At 40.1% G+C, this 25,225-nt stretch overlaps 1 protein-coding gene across 11 annotated transcripts in view; it reads left to right on the forward strand.

The window, feature by feature from the left end:
• The window catches only part of LOC131692520 (high affinity cAMP-specific and IBMX-insensitive 3',5'-cyclic phosphodiesterase 8), a 591,531-nt gene that overhangs the window by 562,659 nt on the left and 3,647 nt on the right, over positions 1–25,225 (forward strand). For all 11 annotated transcript variants that reach the window (XM_058979616.1, XM_058979617.1, XM_058979619.1 and 8 more), the window contains 5 exons: positions 4,648–4,758; positions 5,323–5,492; positions 5,552–5,951; positions 6,012–6,219; positions 6,294–6,439. In XM_058979616.1, coding sequence (XP_058835599.1) covers positions 4,648–4,758; positions 5,323–5,492; positions 5,552–5,951; positions 6,012–6,219; positions 6,294–6,439 — 1,035 coding nt within the window. The remainder of the gene's footprint in view (positions 1–4,647; positions 4,759–5,322; positions 5,493–5,551; positions 5,952–6,011; positions 6,220–6,293; positions 6,440–25,225) is intronic.

A 25,225-nucleotide genomic window follows, 5' to 3' on the forward strand; every position in this document is an offset into this window, starting at 1 on the left:
TCATCGCTGGAAAAGGGATAAACTATTTGTGTACGGCCCTTACCATTATATCAGCGCTTTCCAGTGCTATTTTAACCATTGTTCGATATTCTATCACACTATATATGAAAAATCTACTCAGCCCTCAAAATTTATTGTCGATTTTCATATTTTTTATATTTAATCCTAAATGTACCATACCCAAAACTGCATTCGCCAAATTTTTGAGTCTATCAATTGATAAACATAAGTGCTACATTTTTTAAACCGTACAATGTCTTGGAAATCTGCAAGAATTTGAGTGACAAAAAGTTTTTGTTCATTCCAATTCATCTTGCTTTAATAGGTAATACAATGAAAATTTAACAACACATATAGGTGTTTCTAATAGAAAATCATCTTAGGAATTCAATGGTGTATTTCGATTTGAGAAATAATGAGTATTTAAAAAGTTACGAATGAAATCAATATAACTATGTTGTTTAACACGGAGTGTCATCTCTTTATCGGTAAAAGCGTGTTGAAGGATCTCATCTAGTACAACTGACGTAGATTTTTTTCGAGTTTTCTAAAATCATAAAGTGATCTTGCGCCGTTTTGCGCCGAAGGTTTATATTTGGTCATTTGTAAAATTTGCTTTTTAATGGAGGCGCATGGTATTTTTTGGTTTCATGAAGTTTTGCATTATTATTCACCAGTGGATTTCTTTGTCTGAACGCTGCTTGTAAATTCAGGGTTTGGGGCGATTTCCTTGATACAAATATAAGTATGCCTTATCCGTCTTGCATGGCTCGTGTTTCTACATTTTCACAGTTGTCTGCAGTATAGAAAAATTCAAATAAATAAAAGCCAACGATGCAACTATTATTATATCTTTCCATGAATCCTATCTCTTTGGTAGGTATTGGTCGTTAGCTTTACTGGTGACCGATGTATGGTAAACGCGTGAGTGTGTGGAGTGTTCTTTTCTACCCGATTTTTAGTTAATAGCCAGTGATGTAACATTTATTTTCAAATGCAAACTCCCTATTGAATCTATCACAATCAATCAATGGAAAAGTATTGAGCGGCTTAGCTACAGTATGCATCGTATGAGCAACTGTGACTAGAGCATAGGGCATGATTTAAGATCTTCATCAAAACAAGTAAACCTATCATCTTTTAATAGCTTTGGCGATAACTGTAATAGATAAACAAATAAAACAAGAATTTAAGGCATTCTATCAAACACCGTAATATATGCTATCTTTTATAACTATTCCAGACGCATACGTTCATAAATTAGTACATGAGGATTATCTCTTAAAGAGCTATGGACGAATTTCGCGCTAAATCGCATTCAGAGTTGGCAGCACCCTCTCAGATTTTAATGAAACTTTCTGTACATGAAGACTTCGTAACAAAAAGTCACTTTGCATACTTTGTTTTTTTCCAAAAATGATCTAGATTGTCTTTTGAAAAAGGTCAAATTTTTTTTAACATTTTTTTTTTCAAATGAGCCTAAAAATGACAAATCCTCCAAAAAAATGTTGTGGGAGTGATTTTCACAAAATTAGTGAAATTTTTGAGCTAAAATATTGAAAAAATTCTCCATCTACTCCTACTCTGAAAAAAATCGATCTTAAAAATTTAAAGTCGATTTACAAAAAATATCTTTGATTTGGGTGAAATTTTGTTCCAAGGTAGGTAATTTTGTTCCCTACCTACCGTCAAAAAATCAAGTTGGGCACTTTTAAGGAAAAAGTTATTTTAAAAAATTTTTCCTTCTCCAAACTAAATTTATTTTTCAGTGTATTTTAATCGAAAACTAAACCATTAAAGTCATAATCATCTCAGAATCCAATTTCCCAACTGCTAGTTGCCTGATGCAAACAAAAGGTATCAGTAACGAATTTGGTATATATTCATAACAAACTTGAATGAGGGCAAAGATGAGCCATTTAACATCATCGATATATGCGAGATTTAATGCAGTTTGGACAAGGAAAAGATTTTTTCGAATAACTTTTTCTCCTTGAAAGTGGCCAACTTCAATCTTTGACGGTAGGAAGGGAACATAATTACCTCAATATTTTTACTCAAAAAATTAACTAATTTTGTGAAAATCACTCCTACAACATTTTTGGTAGGATTTGTCATTTTTAGACTATAGCCATTTGAAAAAAAAATGGTTAAAAAAGTTTGACCCTTTTCAAAAGACAGTCTAGATCATTTTTGTTCTCATGTACAGAAAGTTTCATTAAAATCTGAGAGGGTGCTGCCAACTCTGAATCTCGATTATTTCGAAGTCCCTTCAGATTGCTTGTAAAAAATCCTCCGTATCTCGATATTTTCTCTATCTCAATATCTCCCTATCTCGATGTACCTAGCTTGAGATTTGCCTGCAATTTTCTCTCTCTCTCTATGTCGATGTGATCTTTTTTTCTGTCGGGACATCACAAAGTAGGTATATAATAGAATGAAAATTGAGGATTGGGGCGTTTAGTCCGCTAACTATCATCCTGATTGTGTATTGATATACACACCTAGAAAAAATAGTGTAAATTTACGTCTCCTGACCATGACATATACGAGCAGCAAAAATGACTTAGTTTTACGTTTGATTTTAATTTTACATGACGTTTAATTTCGTAAATCATGTAAAATTACTCCACAGCGTTTGTTATGAATGGTACGAAGTGTAATTTTATGTCATTGCGCATGTAAAGTATATGTAGCATGTAAAATTAAACGGAACAAGGTAATGTTTCGTCATTTCGTGAATTACTAGTTGTTGAATTGCGTCATGTTTGCAATTACGTCAATGATAAAATTCAGATTTTTTTGGTGTGTATGATTAGTAGAGGTAGAGTTAACAGATTCCTATCTGAATTTAATAATGAACATATTTTCTAAAAAGGGGACACAGATATTGTACAAAACTCAGGTTTAGAATATTAATGTCGATCTATTATAGCTTCACCGCAAAACATTTGCAATTGTTACGCATGAGGATTAATGTGGTTTTTAGGAAATTTCACATTGCACTGAATATTTAATACAAGTTCGTTGAAAACAGTTTTTAGCACGCTTTAAAAATTAATATTCATTTGCTCGATTTTGTAGTAGATGGGAAGAGAGCAACTTTTAAAGAAATATATTTAATCTCCAGAAGGGCGAATGATTTCCTTGCAGAAACAATTAGCATTCAGAAATCTAAAAAACGGAGTTTGAAGAAATATTGCTCATATAGGGTAATCAGTTTATTTTCACCATGTTTCTATGATTACCCTACCTATTTGAAGCCCTTGGTTTGAGTAGCGTCTACAATCTTTGTTCAACGGATTGACTGAAACGGTAATGGTTCTAGTAACGAAGTAAAGATGCTGATGCATATTTAAACGCATTCCATCGATTGCAGCCAGCAGCAATAATTGAAATTTTGCACTCCCTCCCCTCCATAATAGAGCTAAAATTAGCTCTTCGTCCTAATGGCTATGTCCCAGAAATAGAAAATATTTAGTGCTGAAATGAAGGCTTCGATCATTTAGTGAAAATATTAACAAACCTATATGAAGCACTTTAAGATGTCCACGAATTTTCGTACATCATGCAAATGATTTTTTAAGATCATTTTTGCGTACAGCTCCCGAAACTAACATTTCCATCATCCGCGTAAACGAGTTTAGCGAAATATGCAACTATTTTTATTTTTCAAGATTAGGATGAATCCTTTTTTGAAATATTTTGAGAGCATTCAAATCGTCAAGTATCTTCAGCAAAAAATCTTTTTTCTACCCAATATTGTAAAAAAAATTGCATCTACATACAAAAATAAGCAAACCACAGCTTACTTTTTACATTCAGCAGAATTGAAATTGAAAATATATAATTAATTCCGATACTACAATACTAAAATGGAATTTCCATGGCCAAAACAGTTCCGACTCCAATGTTGTACATTTATTGGCTGCCGCAGCGTATGCATGAAAATTCGGGACAAATGTTTCCTATCTTCATTTCCCGGAATGCAGTATGATGTCCTGAAGGTAAAGATGCCATTCTGTTCTATATCTCAATCTCTCCCTATGTCGATGGTCCCTTCAGTATCGACATAGAGAGAGTTAACTGTAGTACGACGTTTCTTATCATTTCGTGCACGGCTTTGAAGGACAGTAGCAAAGACGTGATAATTTATGGAGATGTTCACAGTTTTCCAGTTGCTTTGCAAACCCTCCTTGCTGTGCGAGTAGCGCACCCCATGGTCACTGGAGATGAAATATCGATTAATTTATATTTAAATAAATTACAGCAACGTCATCGTCACCCTCACGAAACTGTCACACACCTAAGAAACATGGGTAATAAGTTTTGATATATGACAGTACACTCAATTTCCGATTCATCTTCCTCCTTCAAATGATGAAGAATGGGCGAAAATGGGGAGTGTTTTCCAATCCGATACACCTGTTCTCAAGATAAATGAATGGGATTGGCAGAAGGTACATGGTACGGTACGCAATAATACATAAGTTAAAAGCTTGAAAGTGAAACATTCTGATACGATGGTACGATGTTCCTTCGACATAGATCCTGGCAACTTTACAAACCCGCTCCCCTAAGCAATCCTTTTGTTTGTTAAATAACACAAACATGTTCAACATCACTAATAAACTCTTTCTCTACCAGGCTTTGTATATGGCGCTACACCGAACACGGGAGGCAATCATAATCACCGACGACTCGCTCCGAACCCAGTATGCCAACCGAGCTAGTGAAAGAGTGCTGAACATGAAAATAGTAAGTTACCTTAAGGTTCAAGTTACCTTTTTTAAGCATGTGTTAGAATTGAACGCTTGGTAGTGTGCGTAGGAAAATTTGTGTTCAGCTTTGCCACCGGATTATCCATATAAACCTTTTTAAAACTCTAAAAGAAGAATATCAGTCGATTTATTAGATCATCACGATTCAATTCATGCAAAATACCTGCTGGAAAAACCATTGGCTTAGCTGGATGGTGCTTTTGAAAAAGTGGCTGTGGTTTTTTCATTGCGCAGTTGTGTTGCGTACCCCCGCTCGGTGTGGTAGTGTGACAAAAAATCACAGCCACTTTTTCAAAAGCACCATACAGCTAAACCGATGGTTTTTCCAGCAGGTATTTTGCATGAATTGAATCCTGATGATCTAATAAATCGACTGATATTCTTCTTTTAGAGTTTTGAAAAGGTTTAAATAGATAATCTGGTGGCAAAGCTGAACACAATTTTTCTTACGCATACTACCAAGCCTTGAGGTAACTTGAGCCTTAAGCTTTCTTTTTGATAATCCATTGCTTTACATGGTCATTCAATATTTCCTTCGCAGGATGAAATCGTCGGACGATCTCTCAGCGACATGGTGACAGCCGATATTAGTAATATTTTATCTCAAACCAGTAGACATAAGGATTACGAAGGTTTCATCAGTACACGGCGAAAATCGCAGGAAACGTTACATCTCCACGTTCGAGCGGTACCTGTTCCATGCATCGGAAGGTTAGTAGTCCGTTCTTTTTTTCCCTCAAATCAAACCCTGCAGACACCGTTTCATCCAGGAGTCCCACCCACTTGGTTCTAATCTTGGAAATGCCTGCCGCGGGCACTACCCTGACGGCACTAGCCACGGATGCGCTGCAAACTCAACCGCATGGCAAGGAGATAGCCCGCGGTTCGTTGCATTCGATCCGGCGGGGCAGCTTCGATGTTCGATCTATTGCTTCCGATGGCCTGCGCCGTACCAGTTTGGCCAAATTATCTCAGCTTCCGCTAGAGGCTCCCATCACCAAGGTTCTTAGCTTACTGACACAGGTCCAGGAAAGCTGCTCCCAGGAGGAGGTCAAACTGCTGGACCGGGTGATGGAGTTTCTCAAGCGGGAGGGTCTGTACAGTCCCCAGATGAAGGAGATGCGAACCGATGACCCGGTGGCGACGGATCTGATAGGAGCTTTGCTGACGGTTCGGAATATCTATCGTTAGGAAAAGTGGATGAATAATAATGAGTCTCTTCCCCTACAGCAAGGACCCACCAACACTATGTCGTCACGGCGAAGCTCAAACGATTCGATCATTCGAGGCGGGGGACGACCTTCGACCGGTAGTATCGTTTTTACCAAATCTCGCGATCCTTCCCAAATGTCCGATTTGATGAACAATGCGCTGGCCTGGGACTTTGAGATCTTCAAGCTGGAGGATCTGACCGAAAAGCGACCACTCGTTTGCTTGGGTGTGTGTTGTTGCTTTTGATTTTTTTTCCCGCTATGTTCTAATCATGACTAAGTTACCTATTTCACTTCACAGGTCTTGAGCTTTTCCGAAGATTCGACGTGTACAACACATTTAACTGTGATGAGATGACGTTCAAACTGTGGTTAATCAAAATGGAAGAGTATTACAAGGCGGAAAATACATATCACAACAGTACCCATGCGGCGGATGTGATGCAGGTGAGTTTGTTACTGAATGATATGTAATTATGATTCATTAAATATTTTGTTTTTTTTTGTCTTTTTTTAACTGCTATAAGTAAGTCAAACTTTTTTTCTATTTGTGTTTAAACGACATTCAATCAACAAGCGACTGGAAGTATTAAGCTTTTTTTTAACATTAAAAGCCCTAGTGCTCAGGTAAGAGCGAGGCGATGGAGGAAGAAAGTTTAGAAAAGCGTGGAATATGGTCGCATGAGCAAACTTAGAGTTTCCCGATTACTTCACCCTCTGTCTTCTACCACAGGAGTCAGGATGCTTTGGCATTTTTTCAAACGCGAATCACCCAAGTGTGCGGCATGCCCGGACAAACGAAAAGTGACTTAACACCTTATGCTGTCGGAACCGACAGCGGGTTTCCAGGAGGGACAAGTCCCGAGAGCTCCCGCTATGAACAGACGGAGAGAGCAGCCATGAACAATACACAACAAGGAACGCTGCACCTGTGAGGAATGTTGCGAATAGAAGACGCTAGTCGCTCACCTGCACGGGAACACGGAAGCGTAGAATTATGTGGACAACGGGGATAAACAAATTCGTGATCAACGCTTATTATCTTTGCACAGCGCTTGAGACCGATATGAGCGAACGACTTCAGATAATCGAGATGTTCGATAAGACGTATCCAGAGTACACTTGACGTCTGAATCAGAACACGATGAACGCAAGGCGTAGAGCAATCATCCGTAACAATATGCTCAGTCCCGCGGAAATCGATCAGATTCAACAGGAAGTGCAGGAGAACTGAGCACGTGTATCTGTAGCTGAAGTCCCATCATTCCCAGGAGATCCACCGAAGGGCATGATCAGCACTCTTCAAGTCATGGACGGTAACGTTCTTCCAATGCATTTGGAATTTGTGAAGAACCTGGAGATCTGCAGCTAGTAGTATTATATATTGAAGTGGCGACCGTTAGATGCTTAAAATACCGACTTACGCTTAGAAACGAACTGCCCCAATATCGCCGGGAAAGGCGTGTATCTTCATGGCAGCGGAGATTGGAGAGTAGGATCTCGAACAAACGTGCCGCTATTAGAAGACTGACCATGTACAGAAACGGAAAAAGATCGGCGAAATTATTTCTTCATGTGGCTGTGATTATTGCACCTATTGCGTTTCGCAAGCTAGGAGTTCACCAGCTGACGGAGAAACTCGACACACTAGTACAGCAATTGAGTGTCTTATTAAAAGACTAAGGCGTTACACCGATTCTACGAAGCGAGGACAATAATATAGGATGTTCAGTGATAACAAGCGAGCGTTCTGTGACGAAATCAGTCACGAGAGGCCTGATCTCAGCAAAGGTCGGCGATGTCACTAGCTTTTGATCCAATATTTGGAAGGCCCGCGCAACACCACGAAGAGTAAACGTGGTTAAAACACGAAGAGGAATGGGCAGACGAAGGAATTGACGAGATGTCGCCTGTCTCCGTCGAAACCAATGATGTACGCGAGGCTACGTGGCACCTTAGGAATTGGGCGGCACCTGTACCAGAGGGACACAATTCTTCTCCCCAAGGACAGCAACACGTCCAAAACATCAAAGTACAAACCAATTACCTGTCTAGAGAGTGCACAAGATCCTGAGCACCGTTATCACCTGCAAGCAGTGTATAACCAACGGAACCTTAGTATAGCCCTATCTCGATTACAAAAAGGTATACGACTCCATGCCGCACTCATTCATCAAGATATTGGAAATATATACGATTGAACCTGTAGTGAGGTTCCTGTGGCAGGCTATGGAAAGGTGGACGACAAAACTACAGCTCAGAAGTGATGAAGACGTTTTGCGGTCTAGAACGCTCCATATCTTGAAGAGAATATTTCAAGGTGTTTATTTCAGTTCGCTTTGGATTTGTTTGGCGATTAACGTCCTCAGTAGGACACTCAATCGAAACGGCCATGGCTTTCAGATGAGGTATTGAGAAAGCTCATCGGAAGAGGTGACCCTTACCTTCTGCATGGACGATCTCAAGATCTATGCTGACTCGAAGGAACGGCTGGGTGTAGTAAGCAATTTAGTCTAAACGATTAGTGGTGACATCGGCATGGAGTTTGGTCAAGAGAAATACGGATCTGTTGAGCTACTATCATGATGATTGGTCGACACTGGTGGCAATGAGATCGACGAATGCTAGATGATTCGGGGTATGGTTCGTGGCACGTACGTATAAGTATTTTTAATTCCGGCAGCTCCTTGGGATGCGCCACACCGACCGAGCCACAAGATAAGTTCTTGAGTCGAGTGAACTCATGAAGTCTTTCCTGAGTGCGGAGACTGTAGTCAGATAAATCAGCATGTTCGCTGCCCCCATCTTAACTTACGGTTTCGGCGTCATCAAATGAAGCCAGATTGACCTGGAAGATCTTGAGAGAAAATTAAGAAAGACGTTCAGACAAGCAGGAATGTGCCATCCTCAGTCGGCGCTGGGGATATTCACGTTGCCGTTGATGCGACGACTGCAAGAATACTTTGTAGAAAGTGCTAATCGACATGGAGTATATCAAGTAATTTGTACTGGGCAACTATAGCGCACTTCACCTAGCGCAAGCAGACTACTACCATAACTGGAATCTATAGACTGCGGTGGAGAAGATTGCAGAGTAAAATCAGAAAGCTGTACACGGTACCCAGCCCCACTAGTTGGAGCAGCCGTGCACCGACAAGGCTGCATCGAACCTATGGTTCAAGCAAGATGAACTCTTTTCAGTGGTCAAAGCCGACATTATAACCATCCAGGACAGCGAAATGGCGACGAAGAATTGCAGGAGGTATGTTTGGTAGGGCATTGCAAAAAAATTTTTTTTTAATTCTCGAAGGCCCCCCCTCTCATATTGTGGCAAATGTCAAAGTAAGCTCAGATGCCAAATTTCACATCATTTGGACAATTTTAGACCCCCGCCCACTTCGTTTGAAATTTTTTGAAATTGGTACTATGGGAAAATATGGAGGAAAAACACATTAAATGCAATAACTTTGGAAGTAGCAATCAGAAAATTACAATTTATACCTCTTTTGAAAGGAAACAATTTTAGTATTTGAATAAAGATATATTTGTTTCTAGAAAAATACGGGAAAGTAGGGTACTGGGTCATTTTGGCCCCAAAATCCCCTATTTTTAATGATTTTTCTTCTCCGTGATGCAAATCATACATATTTTGTAGTTTTTCCAATGTGAAAAAATCTCAGAAATCGAACGGAACCATTTTGATCTTAGTCCGAATACGAGAAGTTGGGGTTATAGGGCTTTTTGTCAGTCATATTAAATTTTATCATTTTCTATTATTCTTCAATCAATTTTCATAAAATGTAACTTATTGAACGTGTAAAATTCTGCGGAATAAAACAAAAATAAAAACGTTAAAGATAAAATTCAGAAGCATCAAAAATTTTGATATTTAATCTACAAATCTCATTTTTTTCATTATTTGTCCTAATATCTCAACTTCCCTTATTTTTCCAGGAATGAAACTTTTCTCATGTGATCCCTAAGCATATTTTACACTAAAAGTAGTAAATTAAATAAGAATTTTGTTGTTAAATGGAGTTAATATGTGCGATTTTATGATAAAAATATGAAATCGACACTATATGTCAGATAATTTGATGTTCCTGAATTTTACCGGTAACGAATCTATTTTTGTTATAATCCTAAGGATTTTCCACGTTCAACAAGGTATAGTTTATGAAAAATGAGTAAAGAATAATAGAGATATATTCACGAGAAAATGATGAAGTTTAATATGAATGACAAAAGGCCATTTAACCCCAACTTCTCGTATTCGGACTAAAGTCAAAAGGGTTCCGTTCGATTTCTGAGATTTTTTCACATTAGAAAAACTACAAAATATGTATGATTTGCATCACGGAGCAGAAAAATCATAAAAATAGGGGATTTTGGGGCCAAAATGATCCAGTACCCCACTTTCCCGTATTTTCCTAGAAACATATATATCTTCATTCAAATACTAAGATTAATTCCTTCCAAAAGAGGTATAAATTTTAATTTTCTGATTGCTACTGAGTAAAGCCATGTCAAGTGATCCTCGAATTTTTCGCAAAATCACCGATTTTCATGAGGTATATTTTATTGTATAGGGATTATGGTGAATAGCTTTTGGTATAAATATTTTGTTAAAACTCCCTTTTTTCTTTGAGATATTAACCCTTAAACTTTCTTGTATAAGAAAATTGTAAATTTTATATCTCAAAAACTGCTGAAGATAATTGAATGAATTTTTGTACACTTATAGAATGATATTAACACTATCTCACAAAAATATATCTATTGTATAATTGAGTAAATAACGGTACTTTGCATCTATTTAAAAATTTCAATTGCATTTTTTCTTGTGTTCTTCACGCTAAAAATTTTCAGGAAGCATGTCAAATTACGCAGCAATCCTTCACCTTCAAAAATCTGTATTGAGAATTTTTCATTTTTGTTCCTATCTAAAGTTATGGATGATTTTGTAACGGTGTGTTTCTTCATCGCATGGCCCACTTTGATGCAACCCGCGAACACTTACATATTGGCAACGCCGTACGTCGCGACGTTCTAATGCGCATCGCGTTGGAAGTGTGCATCGCATGACTAACAGAAGCTACATCTCTCGATTGCTGCAAAAGAACAAACTTTTCTATGGGGATTAACGAAGATGAATGTTTTCCGGATATTTTGAGATCATTTTATATTTTTTTGACCGAAGTGCACTACAAAAATCATAGTAGTTTAATAAATACTTTCTTATTATAATTTATCGTTACAATTAAACTGTATCGCAAATAACCGAAACTTAACTTATGTAATGAGTTTATGTTATTGCTATCTTCAAAGACACTTTTGTAAGTCAAAGTACGTCTATGTTTTATTCAAATTCATTATTTGTCTACAATATTATACAAGAAAGTGGAACAACTTATGACAACAGTATTTTACTTCACATGTTTTTGTTTACTGAATGATCTTACTTATATCGTTTGGCTTGAGGCAAACTAACTCGGTTTCAGACGTAACTGCTGTTAAAGCGTTTGTTTGATGCCAGTTTCGAACCTAGGTTATGCGCCACTGAGGGACCATTCATGAATTACGTAACGCTTTTAGGGGGAGGGGGTACAACAAGTTGTGACATGTTGTGACATAGGGGGGAGTTAGCTAGATCGTTACGTAACATGTTTTCACCGAAGAAGAAAAAAATTTCTAGGAATTTGTTGCGTAATATGAGAGGGGGAGTGGAGAAATTTGTGACAATTTGTTACATGGGGGGAGGCAGAGTCAATTTTGGGCAATTTTTGAGTTACGTAATTTATGAATGGTCACTGAACTGAAAACCGAGTTGGGTTCCAACCTGAAAAATATTTCGGGTTCGCTCACACCACCGCTGTTTTGCGAGAACCCAACTCAGTTCCATTAAAAACGTTTGTTTGAAGCAACTAACCCGGGTTAGTGTCTAGGTTCTCAATCGAAAACGACATTATAAACAATAATGCGAGCAAACATACCGTGCTACCACTCAGACAGAATCAACTAACAAAAAAGTGGTGAAATATGTCACTTTGCAAAAAATCGTGTCCATGCAGGTTAAACATGTCCACTGCTCAATAACTCGCAAAAAATATAATAACGCTAAAAAGTATGCAAATCACTCGAAAAGCATTTACTCTCAATAATCCGTAAAGAAAAGCTTGTCTTTTTACTCTAATATCAGAGATGGCAATTTTGAACATGAGATACACTTTTTCAAAGCGATGCGCATTAGGACGTGGCGACGTACGGCGTTGCCAATATGCAAGTGTTCGCGGGCTGCATCAAAGTGGGCCATGCGTTGAAGGAACACACCGTTACAAAATCATCCATAACTTTGGATAGGAACAAAAATGAAAAATTCTCAATACAGATTATTGAAGGTGAAGGATTTCTGCGTAATTTGACATGCTTCCTGAAAATTTTTAGCGTGAAGAACACAAGAAAAAATGCAACTGAAATTTTTAAATAGATGCAAAGTACCGTTATTTACTCAATTATACAATAGATATATTTTTGTGAGATAGTGTTAATATCATTCTATAAGTGTACAAAAATTCATTCAATTATCTTCAGTAGTTTTTGAGATATAAAATTTACAATTTTCTTATACAAGAAAGTTTAAGGGTTAATATCTCAAAGAAAAAAGGGAGTTTTAACGAAATATTTATACCAAAAGCTATTCACCATAATCCCTATACAATAAAATATACCTCATGAAAATCGGTGATTTTGCGAAAAATTCGAGGATCACTTGACATGGCTTTACTCTACTTCAAAAGTTATTGCATTTAATATATTTTTCCTCCATATTTTCCCATAGTACCCATTTCAAAAAATTTCAAGCGAAGTGGGCGGGGGTCTAAAATTGTCCAAATGATGTGAAATTTGGCATCTGAGCTTACTTTGACATTTGTCACAATATAAGAGAATTCAAAAACCGCATGAGACCATCGACCACATTATGTCAGTCTGCCGCATATTAGCCAACGCAGCCTACATCGAGCGTCACAATAGCTTTGCTAAAATTTTACACCAGCAATTGGCGCTGTAACGTGGTCTTTTGGAGGAGTTTGTGCAGAACTACTGTTACTTGCCTGTCCCTGTTCTGGAAGATACCCGTTTCAAGCTGTACTGGGATCGCACTGTTCTATCGGATCAATTCCTACACCACAACTGCCCAGATATACTGGTTTATGACAAGGGTCGACGCCAAGTCACCATATTCGATGTCGCCATTCAACACTACGGCTCAGCACCCTTGTGCCATTCAGCACCGCAACTTCTTGAGACCTTTGGTTCTCTATCCAATGCCATTCAGCACCGTAACTCCTTTCAACCCTTTGGCTCTCTTCTCGTGTCATTTAGCACTCTTTGAGCCATTAAACTCCCAAATTGTTCACGAACTACTCGGTCTAGTCCGCGACGATGAAACTAGCCTACACCCGAAACCGAGCCAACCAGCCAGGTTTCGAGGTCGGTCCGGTAATTCCGGTAGAGCAGGGCGTTCGCTTCGCTGGTATCCCGACGACCCGCAACTGGTGGTGGCCTGTAGCGATCTACACAGTCTAGTCTCCGACGGTGAATCTTGACTGAGAATTCTCCGGTGGAAGAAGTTCTCCCAACACCGATTCTTCTTCTGCTTTCGTTATATTTCTCTCAGGGTGGTGGGGTGGTCAGTCCGGCCAAATCCGGTGCTCTGTCGCGGTCTACTCGACTAATCCCCAGCGGTAGTTCTAACCTACTCCGGTAGAAAGTTTCCCGGTGGTGATTGCTCTCCTGAAACCGTTACACGCTGTCCGTCACACTATTTCCACTGTAAGGCAGTCATGATCTGCGTCACCATTCTGTTGACCGCGTTCCAGGTGTTTACGACACTTTTCATTCCGTAGACGACATTATCCGGGTTGATGTTCGACCCTCCCGTTACGAACATCTCTCTGCGTGTCGCTTCGAACCTTGGACATTCAAAGGCCACATGCTCCGGTGTCTCCTCGACGTTCTCACACTCCGGGCACAACGGTGACGTTTCGTGCCCGAACCGGTGAAGATACTTTCTGATGCAGCCGTGGCCCAACAGAAGCTGTGTCAGGTGGAAGTTCACCTCTGTATGCTTTCTATTGGACCACATCAACAAGTTTAGAATGAGCCGGTAGGTCCTTCTTTTTCCGTATTGTCCCGTTTCTGCTGCCACCTCGCCATCAAATCGATTCTCATCACCTTCCTCACGTTTCTGGTGTTTCTCCGATTGTAGTTCCCCTGACGACATTATTTTGTACGCGCTCGCGACTTATGCGGCCATCAACCGGAACGTCCTGTATAGATATTCGCGGTTTCGCCAGATCGCTGTATCACAGTATCAATACTCGCTAGCAGACGTCTCGTGCTGCTTCTCGGACCGCCGACGTTTGGCATGATCCTCGCTATCCCGTTCCACAGTGGTCGGAAACGCCAAAAACGTGAACTTAATTCACTAGAGGTCAAACCGTCGAATATATTCACAGGATGTCTTTGGAGGAATTGTTCGTGTGAATATTCCTCACAATCTGATGACAATTGAAATTAGGCATGGCTTACTATGATCGAACTAAAAAAAATAACTTTTTATACTGACGAGATAGAAAGTTGATTTCTTCGACAAAGTTTTAGGAATACTCATAGTGAAGAATTTTGTTGAAGAACTTGAGCTTGTAGGAGTGAAGGTTATCGATTTATAAGGCGTTTTCTATGGCAACACCCTTAAATCTAGTTTTTTTTAATATAACTTTTTTAATTGTGATTTTTCGTCCAAACTATGTTCTAGACAAATGTGTAGGTATCAAAACTACATAATATTGTCGAAGACTGTATGTAAAAATACTCATTCGTTTAAAAGTTATTGAAGATTTTTACATTTTTTTACACCAATTTCAACTACGTATAAGAAAGAAAGGTGCAAATCAAAATTCACGAACAGGCACTTTTTTACTCTCTAAACTATGCACAGTATAGCTAAGAAGGTTTGGTGCGTGGCACTCTAAAACCCTATGAATAGGGTAAGCTTACTTTATCATGTTTTTTTACTTTTTCCATACAAAAATCAGAAAAAAAAAATTTTTTCGATTTTTCCCGTAAAATTTAATAAATAATGGTGTGACATCCTTTTGTAAGCATTAAATTCATTATGACATGTCTATTTGAGTATATATTAGTTTGGAATCTTGAATGATATTAAAAACTATACATTTTTGCTCCCACGTTTATAAAATCTGAAATATTCAGGTATAAGTGAAAATAATACTTGTAATTGAATATCGAACCAGGAATTTCAAAAATTGGGGCAAAAAAATAAAAAAAAAATTTTTTTGCTGATTTTTGTATGGAAAAAGTCAAAAAACATGATAAAGTAAGCTTACCCTATTCATAGTGTTCTAGAGTGCCACGCACCAAACCTTCTTAGCTTTACTGTGCATAGTTTAGAGAGTAAAAAAGTGCCTGTTCGTGAATTTTGGTTTGCACCTTTCTTTCTTATACGTAGTTGAAATTGGTGTAAAAAAATGTAAAAATCTTCAATAACTTTGAAAAGAATGAGTATTTTTACATACAGTCTTCGACAATATTATGTAGTTTTGATACCTACACATTTGTCTAGAACATAGTTTGGACGAAAAATCACAATTAAAAAAGTTATATTAAAAAAACTAGATTTAAGGGTGTTGCCATAGAAAACGCCTTATAAATCGATAACCTTCACTCCTACAAGCTCAAGTTCTTCAACAAAATTCTTCACTATGAGTATTCCTAAAACTTTGTCGAAGAAATCAACTTTCTATCTCGTCAGTATAAAAAGTTATTTTTTTTAGTTCGATCGTAGTAAGCTATGCCTAATTTCAATTGTTATCAGATTGTGGGGAATATTCATACGAACAATTCCTCCAAAGACATCCTGTGAATATATTCGACGGTTTGGCCTCTAGTGAATTAAGTTCACGTTTTTGGCGTTTCCGACCACTGTGCGTTCGTTGCCTACGCCTACCTTTCGCACGTGACGTGGTTGTTGAAGATCAACCGGTCGTCGATTAGTTTTCCGAGTTCTCTGAGTGTATCCAGCAAACCAGGGATTGCCTGGTTACTTTCCTTACTTTTAGCAGCACCACCGGCCACTTTTCGGAGTTGCCATCATCTAAACACTTCTCCTGAACACGTCCGGATACACCAGGATCACAGCTTTCAGCGCCACGTTTGGTATCATCATCAAGACCGAGGGCTGGGTGCCGTGGCTCCAGTTCTCTGTCTCGGTCTCGCTGTCCGGCCGAAGTGCCTCTACAAAGAGTCCACCTTCGCTCGCCGGTCGTCCTTCTCCGCACTGCGGCAGAGTTCCTTGGCCTATGTTGTAGTGAATCGCCTGGTGGTTACTCTGGGTATACTTCTCTCAAACTCTCCAATTCATGTTCGCCGTCAGTGAAGGATTACAGAATGTTACGTCGATGACAGACTTCCTCTCGTCTCTACGAAATGTACTAATGGAACCTCCATAGCACAATCATACGTCTAACTTCACTGGAGCTTCCTGCGGGATACAACCTCTTGTGTTGGTTACTCTATTGCCCACTTCACAGCCCAGACATTGAAGTCACCACCAATGACCAGGGCCGTCGAGAGCCGCGCCGGGCCCCAGGGTTTGAAGTACTGCCGGGCCCTACCATATATGACTTCTTATTTCAATATCGATTAGAGAAATTATACGGATGCAACCGTTTCAATTAAACTATTTTTTATAAAAATTGTTTATTTGACATGATTCAATGCGTTAGCTTAACAGAGTCGTCAGTATTTTAAACATGTAATAGATGGAAAAAATAAAAATTATTAAAGGAATATTTGTGGCTGGCCATCAGAATGGCTTACGTTCGACTTGCCATTGCAATTGGAATCCTTTTTTGCGGCGTTGCCATACAGTCCATATTCCCATCGTTCATGCTCCCTTGACGCACGTTAATGCTACCATCGTTAATGCTGCCCAGAATCTGAGCATAGAAAAATTGACATCCCTGCGTGAGCTTGAAAGAGAAACAAGATTCAATTCATGCCCGCCGCGATGAATCGAATGTTTGGTTTGTTTCCCTCGTCCTTCGATTTTTCGGTACAACGCATTCATGTTCGCATATGTTCGGTTTCAGGAGCAAACTGAATCTTGTTTCTATGATAGCTCTGAGAGGGATTATCAACCAAAGTGCACCAGATATAGATTACGCAGTTCAGTTATGCTCGAAAATGTAAAAGAACTTCTGCCTTCAAACTGTTTTATTTATTTATTAACAGATTAAGGCCGAAGTGGCCTGTGCCGTATACAAAAGATTCCTCCATTCCACTCGGTCCATGGCCGCGCGTCGCCATCCACGCAGTCTGCGAAGGGTCCGCAAATCGTCTTCCACCTGGTCGATCCATCGTGCTCGCTGCGCGCCACGTCTTTTTGTACCGGTCGGATTGCAATTGAGAACCGTGCCCACCGTAGTCGTCCGATTTTTGCGGTATGACAGATGGGCAGCTCCCCCAACAGCTGATGCAACTCATGGTTCATTCGCCGTCTCCATGTGCCGTCTTCCATCTGCACTCCCCCGTAGATGGTACGCAGCACTTTCCGTTCGAAGAAACCAAGTGCGCGTTGGTCCTCCACGAGCATGGTCCAGGTCTCGTGCCCGTAGAGAACTACCGGTCTAATCAGCGTCTTGTAGATGGTCAACTTCGTACGACGGCGAACTCTGTTCGACCGAAGTGTCTTGCGGAGGCCAAAGTAAGCACGATTTCCTGCCACGATGCGTCTACGAATCTCTCTGCTGGTATCATTGTCGGCGGTCACCAGTGAGCCCAAGTACACGAACTCTTCAACCACCTCGATTTCGTCGCCACCGATGCAAACTCGAAGCGGGCGGTTCTCATTCTCTTCTCGTGAACCTCTTCCTATCATGTACTTTGTCTTCGACGTGTTGATGGCAAGTCCGACGCGCTTGGCTTCTCTTTTCAGTCTGATGTAGGCTTCCTCCATCTTCTCAAAGTTTCGTGCAATAATATCAACGTCATCGGCGAAGCCAAGTAGCTGAACGGACTTTATGAAAATCGTACCACTCGTGTCGATCCCTGCTCTTCTTATTACACCTTCCAGCGCAATGTTGAATAACAGACACGAGAGACCATCACCTTGCCGTAACCCTCTGCGTGATTCGAAGGGACTCGAGAGCGTCCCTGAGACACGTACTACGCACATCACCCGATCCATCGTCGCCTTCACTAATCGCGTCAGTTTGTCCGGGAATCCTTCAAACTGTCCACATAATAACAAATAAATGCTTTGGTTGGTGAATGAAATATTTCCTCTGCACTCAACCATTCGATTCTTCACAAAATTTCAGTTAGTTTGGAAGTGAATGAATGAGGGAAGCGTTGAAACTGAATATTGTTTCAGCAAATTTATCAGAAATAAGCAACTAAATGTGCAATTTCGCACCACTGATGCTGCCTTGTTTCTTGTTGTTGGTACATACTGTTGATTTTGAGGTGCTGGATTCAGCTATTGCAGTTGTCACTATGACCTGAACGAATTTTCTTTATTGGTTTCTGAACATGGTAAAATCGGTTTTGGAATCAGTTGTTACACTTGCGCTAACATTCAGAGAAAAAACATTAGGAAGGCGATGACTGGGATCCAACAGCGAAGTCTGCTGTTAAAAAGACTGAGACAGATAGTTGTGAGAGAAAGGGTCTCAACTTTTGGCGAATACTAATGGGTAGAATTAGTATCTAGTAAAATTCCCATATTTTTCTTCACCAAATGTGTACACTGGAACCTCCATTTAGGAACCAAGACAAGGGTTCGTAAATTGAATTAGTTCGTAAAAAAAGTGTTCGTTTTTTGGGATTTAGATTGTAAAAAAAGTTTGCTTTACATTCTTACTAAAACGCATTGGTTGAGTGACATTATCGATAACCCTAACAATATTGGTATTTCCGAAACGGGCTTGACAAGTACATGATGAAAACGAATATTTGGTACCTTTTTGAAATCCAGGATGGAGACGTCCGATTGAACAATAATCTCGATAACCCTAAAAATTTGGAAATTTTTGAAACGGGCTTGACGAGTAGATGATAGAAATGGTAGCTTGGAGCTATTTCGAACAATTTCTGTATAAACTATGAGGGTATTTTCAGGCGGGTTTGACGAATAAATGAGCGATGCCCTTTTGGATGCCTTCTGGTTGATAAAATTTTCTATAATCATATCATCCACGTCACAAATCACTATATCTATATCTATTCTGTGATTATTTTATTTCGAAAATGTCAATATTAGGTTATACAGATTATACAGATATCTTAACTGGAATTCGCCATCTTAGTTTTCAAAATGGCTTCATACATTGATTTTCGTCATCTACTCGTCAATCCTTCCCGATCAATCTAGGATATTCCCAGTTGGGAGTTTCTCTTGACTGCCTTGGGTTAGTGGTAGATTAGTTTGAGGTCTGACGTTGATGATATAAATCGGCTAGGCTCTGCACTGCCACCATACTCGATACTTTCCATCTTTATATGTGGTAGTAGCGATATCTTGGTCAGGCGGGAGGAGTCTTGCTTGTTATTGTTGAAAAATGCGGATATTGGTTTCAATTCCCGATTCCATCAAGCCACTTCCCGGGATGGAAATTTGCTTGATGGACTCTGGTTGTTTGCGAAATATTTGAAGCCTATCTGGTTGCGGTCTTTTGAAGGAAAATGTATGTCTGAACTGTTAACCAGTCCGTATTTGCTTTGTTCACTGTTTTAGTCATGTGTAAAAATATCAATTATCTATTAGACAAATCGTCCAGCTCACACCTTTGTAGGGGTATGAGGTGAGACCACCATCATCATCATCCCATTCCGAAAATATCAAACTTTTATTAGTAACAGTTAGCTAAGAATATGTTAAATTGTGTACAACTTCATACTGTACTGTGCGTATTCAACCATTTTTTGAACACTTTTCACTTGCGATCAATGAAACAAGAATGGTTCAATTGCACTTTTAAATGAATCTAATAGGGTTACGTTCACGTACTTCAGAAAACCATTGGAACGACTGGAACGTAGTTGATTGTGGTATATTTGCAGTGCCAACAGAAACAATAAAAAAGATGGAGATGGCTTTTGGTCACGGTTTTAGCAAATATTATTTTATTTTGTCTATCGGCGATAGACAAAATAAAATAATATTTGCTAAAACCGTGACCAAAAGCCATCTCCATCTGTTGCAAACAACGTGGTTGTTCTTCCAGTTAGCGAGAAACAATAAACTTCAACAATTATACAACAACAACAATAAATTAAATTCAGTTAAAAACGCGGGCCCCCCAAAACAGACCCGGGCCCAGGGTAGTTACCCCCCCTGACCCCCCCTCCCCCTCTCGTCGGGCCTGCCAATGACTACCGACAACAGTTGGCAACCCGCGGTCAACTGCTCGTTTAACTGTTCCACCATTCAACTGAACTGCTGCACTGCCCAGTTTGAAGATGCACAATAGTTGCACAGAAAGACGCCGTTAATTTTGGCGATCATGAAGCCTTCTGCTCGCAAATTTTCTGAAGTTAACCCCGGATCCATGAAATGGCTCGACCATTTAATTTCCTGCATTCCTCTTGCTTTCCGTCATTCTCTCCATCTATTTCGCTATATAGATCCTCTTTGTACTTTAGCCATTTAACCAGGAACTCCACTCGGATATTAGCCAGCGGTAAGTTACCGCAAGGCATTTCTGTGAGCCGTTTAGCTCCCATTTCCGTGAGCCATTTAGTTTTCGTCTCAGTGATCCATTTAGCTCTTACCACATCAACACTTCCTATCTCATCCCAAGTTACGGTAAAGATGGTCGTGGCCCGCAATGGTGGCTCTCAGGCGAAACTCGCTTGGACTGGATCAATTGTTATTCCCAAACAATGCTCCTCAAGTAGTCTTGCTGGAAATGAGAGTCATCAGTCTGCAATCTATGAAGTATACCGTGCTTATGCAACGCAACGCAACGCAGTGATACATTTAGCTCCGTCTTCCGGTAAACTCACCTTAATTCGTCTGAGAGTTCCCTGACAGCGGAATTTTCACCGAAGCTGATACCCGTTACCTTGAGCCATTTAGCTCCTCGGTGGTGAAACTACTCCACACCGGCTTAGAGTTCCCTGTCGGCAGAATTTCTCTCGGTAGAGTAGAGTTGGTCAAGTAGATCAGTTTTTTTTTTGGCGCGCACGCGCTATGGTATTTTTGCACTGATTTTGACAAACAAACATTCGTTGGAAAGGTTAGATATCTGGAAATATTTTAACAATAATGATTTTTTGCCTAACTAAATATTTTTCAAGCTAAATCCAATAAGGCGAAGGTAGCTTTTTCGGAATTTTTGAAATCTGGGGGTACAATAGGTCACTATATTTAAGGTTAAATAAAACAATGCACACGCCTAGAAAATCAGCGGCTCAACTTTTATTTGAAGAGTACAAATACTGCAAATTTTTCAAAAAAATAATAACAAATAATAAATGCAATTCACTAACGTCATTCAGGTAAGAAAATGAGGAAGTGGCAAATGATGTGAAAAATCATGAAATCGTGGGCCAACCCGGTTTCGCTGCGGAGCATTTTTTTCGATTCCTTTACCCTCTCTCTTTCGCTTATGTTCTTTTTTTTTTCGATTATCTAATTCAATAACACCATAAATTATTATAATGTTAACTCACGTGAAATATCTGACGCGTTTTCATTGATTTCGATCATTTTCGTTTCACACGAAAAGCTTCGAACACAACCTTGAATTGTGTAGAGGCTGATCCCCCAAATGGCTGATCTATCTTGCCCCCAAGCGATTGTTTCATGTAAATGTCTGTATTTTTTCAAACTCAAAAATCTCGAAATAAAACCGACATTTACATTGATTAAATGTACTGTACTGAGACATAATGTTTTCACAGAACAACACGCTAAAACACAAACAAAGCCGTAACTAATAGAGCTGATCCACGGTAACAGCCGAAATGACAGTCGTCAACGACTTTCTCTACCTAGTACCCAATTCACGCAACACGAGCGACCTCTGCAATATCATAGCAAAGATAATACCATATACCTATTGCACCCCATGCCTATTTGACCCCATTCTACTCTACAGATATCCATTTCGTGAAGCAAGTCGCTCCCAGCTTTGTCACGATACAAGTGAAATATTTAACTCTTCCCTTCGTCGTGATCTATTCGATGTAGTCCTCGGCGGTAGGTGCCGTAGAGGTTAGCAATGAGTCAACCGGTAGGTGCCGTGGTCTGTCACTTATTTTCACTACAAGGAAATATTCTCAGAAGATAACTCTTGCAAAAGGAACTTAGAGAATTCCATTTAAAATATTAGGCACTTACTTGATACTTGATGGGCAACAATTCTCTTCGTTGAATCTAAGCCGAGTGAAGAATTCTCCTCCACTGGACCCGGTCCTGGGCCAATCTCTTCCAGTCACCCTGGACATTGAGTGCTTTTAGGTCCTCTTCCACTGCAAACAGCCATCGTGTATGCGGCCTGCCACAGAGTCGTCGGCCTCTTCCCGGTTCTCTACTGAATATTATCTTCGCCTGTCGTTCTTCCGGCATTCGTGCCACATGACCAGCCCACCACAGCCTGCTGTTTTTCATTAGCTTGACAATATCCACTCCTTTATATACTTGGTATAACTCGTGATTCACGCGACGCCGCCAGATGCCATTTTCTTCTTTACCGCCGAGTATTGTTCGCAGCACCTTGCGTTCGAAGACATCGAACGCTCTACGATCAACCTCCTTTAACGTCCACGTTTCATGGCCGTACTATCAATGTCGCGAATTTTGTCTTCGTCTGCAAACTACGGGACTTCAGCTGGCTACGAAGTCCATAAAAAGCCCTATTTGCAGCTGTAAGACGCCTTTTCACCTCGCGGGTAACATCATTATCGTACGTCACTAGAGTTCCAAGATACACAAATTCTTCCACTACTTCAAATTTATCACCACCTAACACCACTTCACCACCAACATCACCCCACGTATTCTTCAAGCTATCATGTACTTCGTCGTGCTGGTGTTGATTGTGAGACCAATTCTTGCTATCTCCCTTTTAAAAGGCACGAATGCCTCTTCCACCGCTCGGCGGTCGATTCCAATGATATCAATATCGTCCGCAAATCCTAGTAGCATATGGGACCGAGTGACGATGGTACCGTTCCTTTGCACGCCTGCTCTCCTGTTGGCACCTTCAAGAGCAATGTTGAACAGCAAGTTTGACAGCACATCACCCTGCTTCAATCCGTCTAAGGTTACGAAGGACGTCGTAATCTCATCCGCTACCCGAACACTTGATTTCGATCCATCTAGCGTTGCACGAATCAGTCTAATCAGTTTCGTCGGAAAACCATGTTCTACCATTATCTATTATAATTCGTTTCTTTTCACTGAATCGTACGCCGCTTTGAAATCAATAAACAGATGGTGTGTCTGCAAGTAGTATTCCCGGAATTTATTTAGGATCTGTCGCAGGATAAACATTTGATCCGTTGCTTCACGAAAACCGCCTTGGTATTTGCCGACGAAAGACGCCTCCAACGGCCTTAATCTGTTGAACAGAATACGTGACATAATTTTGTACGCCGAATTAAGGAGCGATATTCCTCGATAATTGGCGCACTCCAGTCTGTGCCACTTTTTGTATAAGGGACAAATGAGGCTCTCTAGCCAGTCAGTAGGTAGTTCTTCTTCTTCCCATACCTTCAAAAGAGTACGGTGAAGTATTTCGTGCAGCTTCTCACTACCGTGTTTGAAAAGCTCGGCCGAGAGCTCGTCCTTTCCAGCAGCCTTACAGTTTATCAGCTCTTTGATTGCCTTTTTCACCTCTTCTAGCGTCGGAGGCTCCACAACTTGTCCATCGTCACTTATCCTTATTCTGTTCGTTGACGCGCTAACATTCTCTCCATTCAACAATGTCTCGAAGTGCTCTCTCCACCATAGTTTTATCTGTCAGCAAGTTACCTTCACGGTCATTGCACATGACGGGAAACGGCGCTGTTTTTCTCCGTACGCCATTGACAGTTTCATAAAATTTCCGCATATCATTTTGTTCCATACTGTTTTGCGCCTCCTTAATGACGTTCTCCTCATAATGCTTTTTCTTTCTGCGGTGAATTCTTTTTTCGGCTCCTCTTGCTTCCTTGTACCGCTCTCTGTTCTGCCGAGTACCAAACACTAACACCCGGCTTCTGGCAGCATTTTTCTCATCCGTCACTCTCTGGCACTTCTCATCGAACCAACCGTTTCTGGGTCGCCTCTGAGCAGTACCTATTACTTCTCGCGCTGCTGTGCTCACCGCTCCGTGGATTGACTCCCTAGGCACATTTTTGTCAAAAATGTTCAATTTTTATAATTTTAATAAAATATTTCGGCCCTCATACCCGTCCACCGCTACTACGCCAATGCATGGTGGAAATATTGACAGATATCGCTAACTGGCTTGAAAGAAGTAAACGTGAAAGTTGGATCAGCTTCCGAGAATTGTTCCTGTTGTGCCTTCGTTCCAAAAAAGCTACTGGAGGCGCTAAAGAAGATGAAGTTGGAGAAGGAGCTGGTTGCCGAAGTCGATGATACCCAGTATTGTAAACCGGTAAACTACAGTTGTGAATAAAAGGTACTTTTTGATGATTACGGGAACGTTCGGGATGTTGATGAGAATCACGTCTAGGTTGTAATAGGAATGAATGTTCGTGAATTTTCGATCTCCTCGTAACCTGTAGATTTTTGCTCTCGCTTTGCTTATCCTATCAATTGACGTTTAATAAATATACTGTGGTATTCGACCGTTGAGTCGGATATTGTACACCCAGCACCTGCGCGATCGTCCGAGAATTTCTAGAGCAGGATGATATACCGGTTCCAGAGGATAAGCTGCGCAGTTTTATTGTGTTTTGCATTGAATTTTAAAAAGTTTGTATTGTGTATCTTGCAGTTGTACCGATATGTTAACGTCGACCAACTTAATGTTTGTGAATACGGCATCCAACAAGGAAGCCATCTCGGTCCAGTAATATTTCTCCTCTACCTCAATTTCGTCAATATCAAATTACAAGGGCCCCGCCTTTATTTCGCCGACAGCATGAATTTTTATCGACAAATACGGAATAAAACTGATGCCGAGTTTCTTCAGA

The sequence above is a fragment of the Topomyia yanbarensis genome, chromosome 3 (assembly GCF_030247195.1).
Source record: "Topomyia yanbarensis strain Yona2022 chromosome 3, ASM3024719v1, whole genome shotgun sequence".
NCBI classification, from domain to species: Eukaryota; Metazoa; Arthropoda; class Insecta; order Diptera; family Culicidae; genus Topomyia; species Topomyia yanbarensis.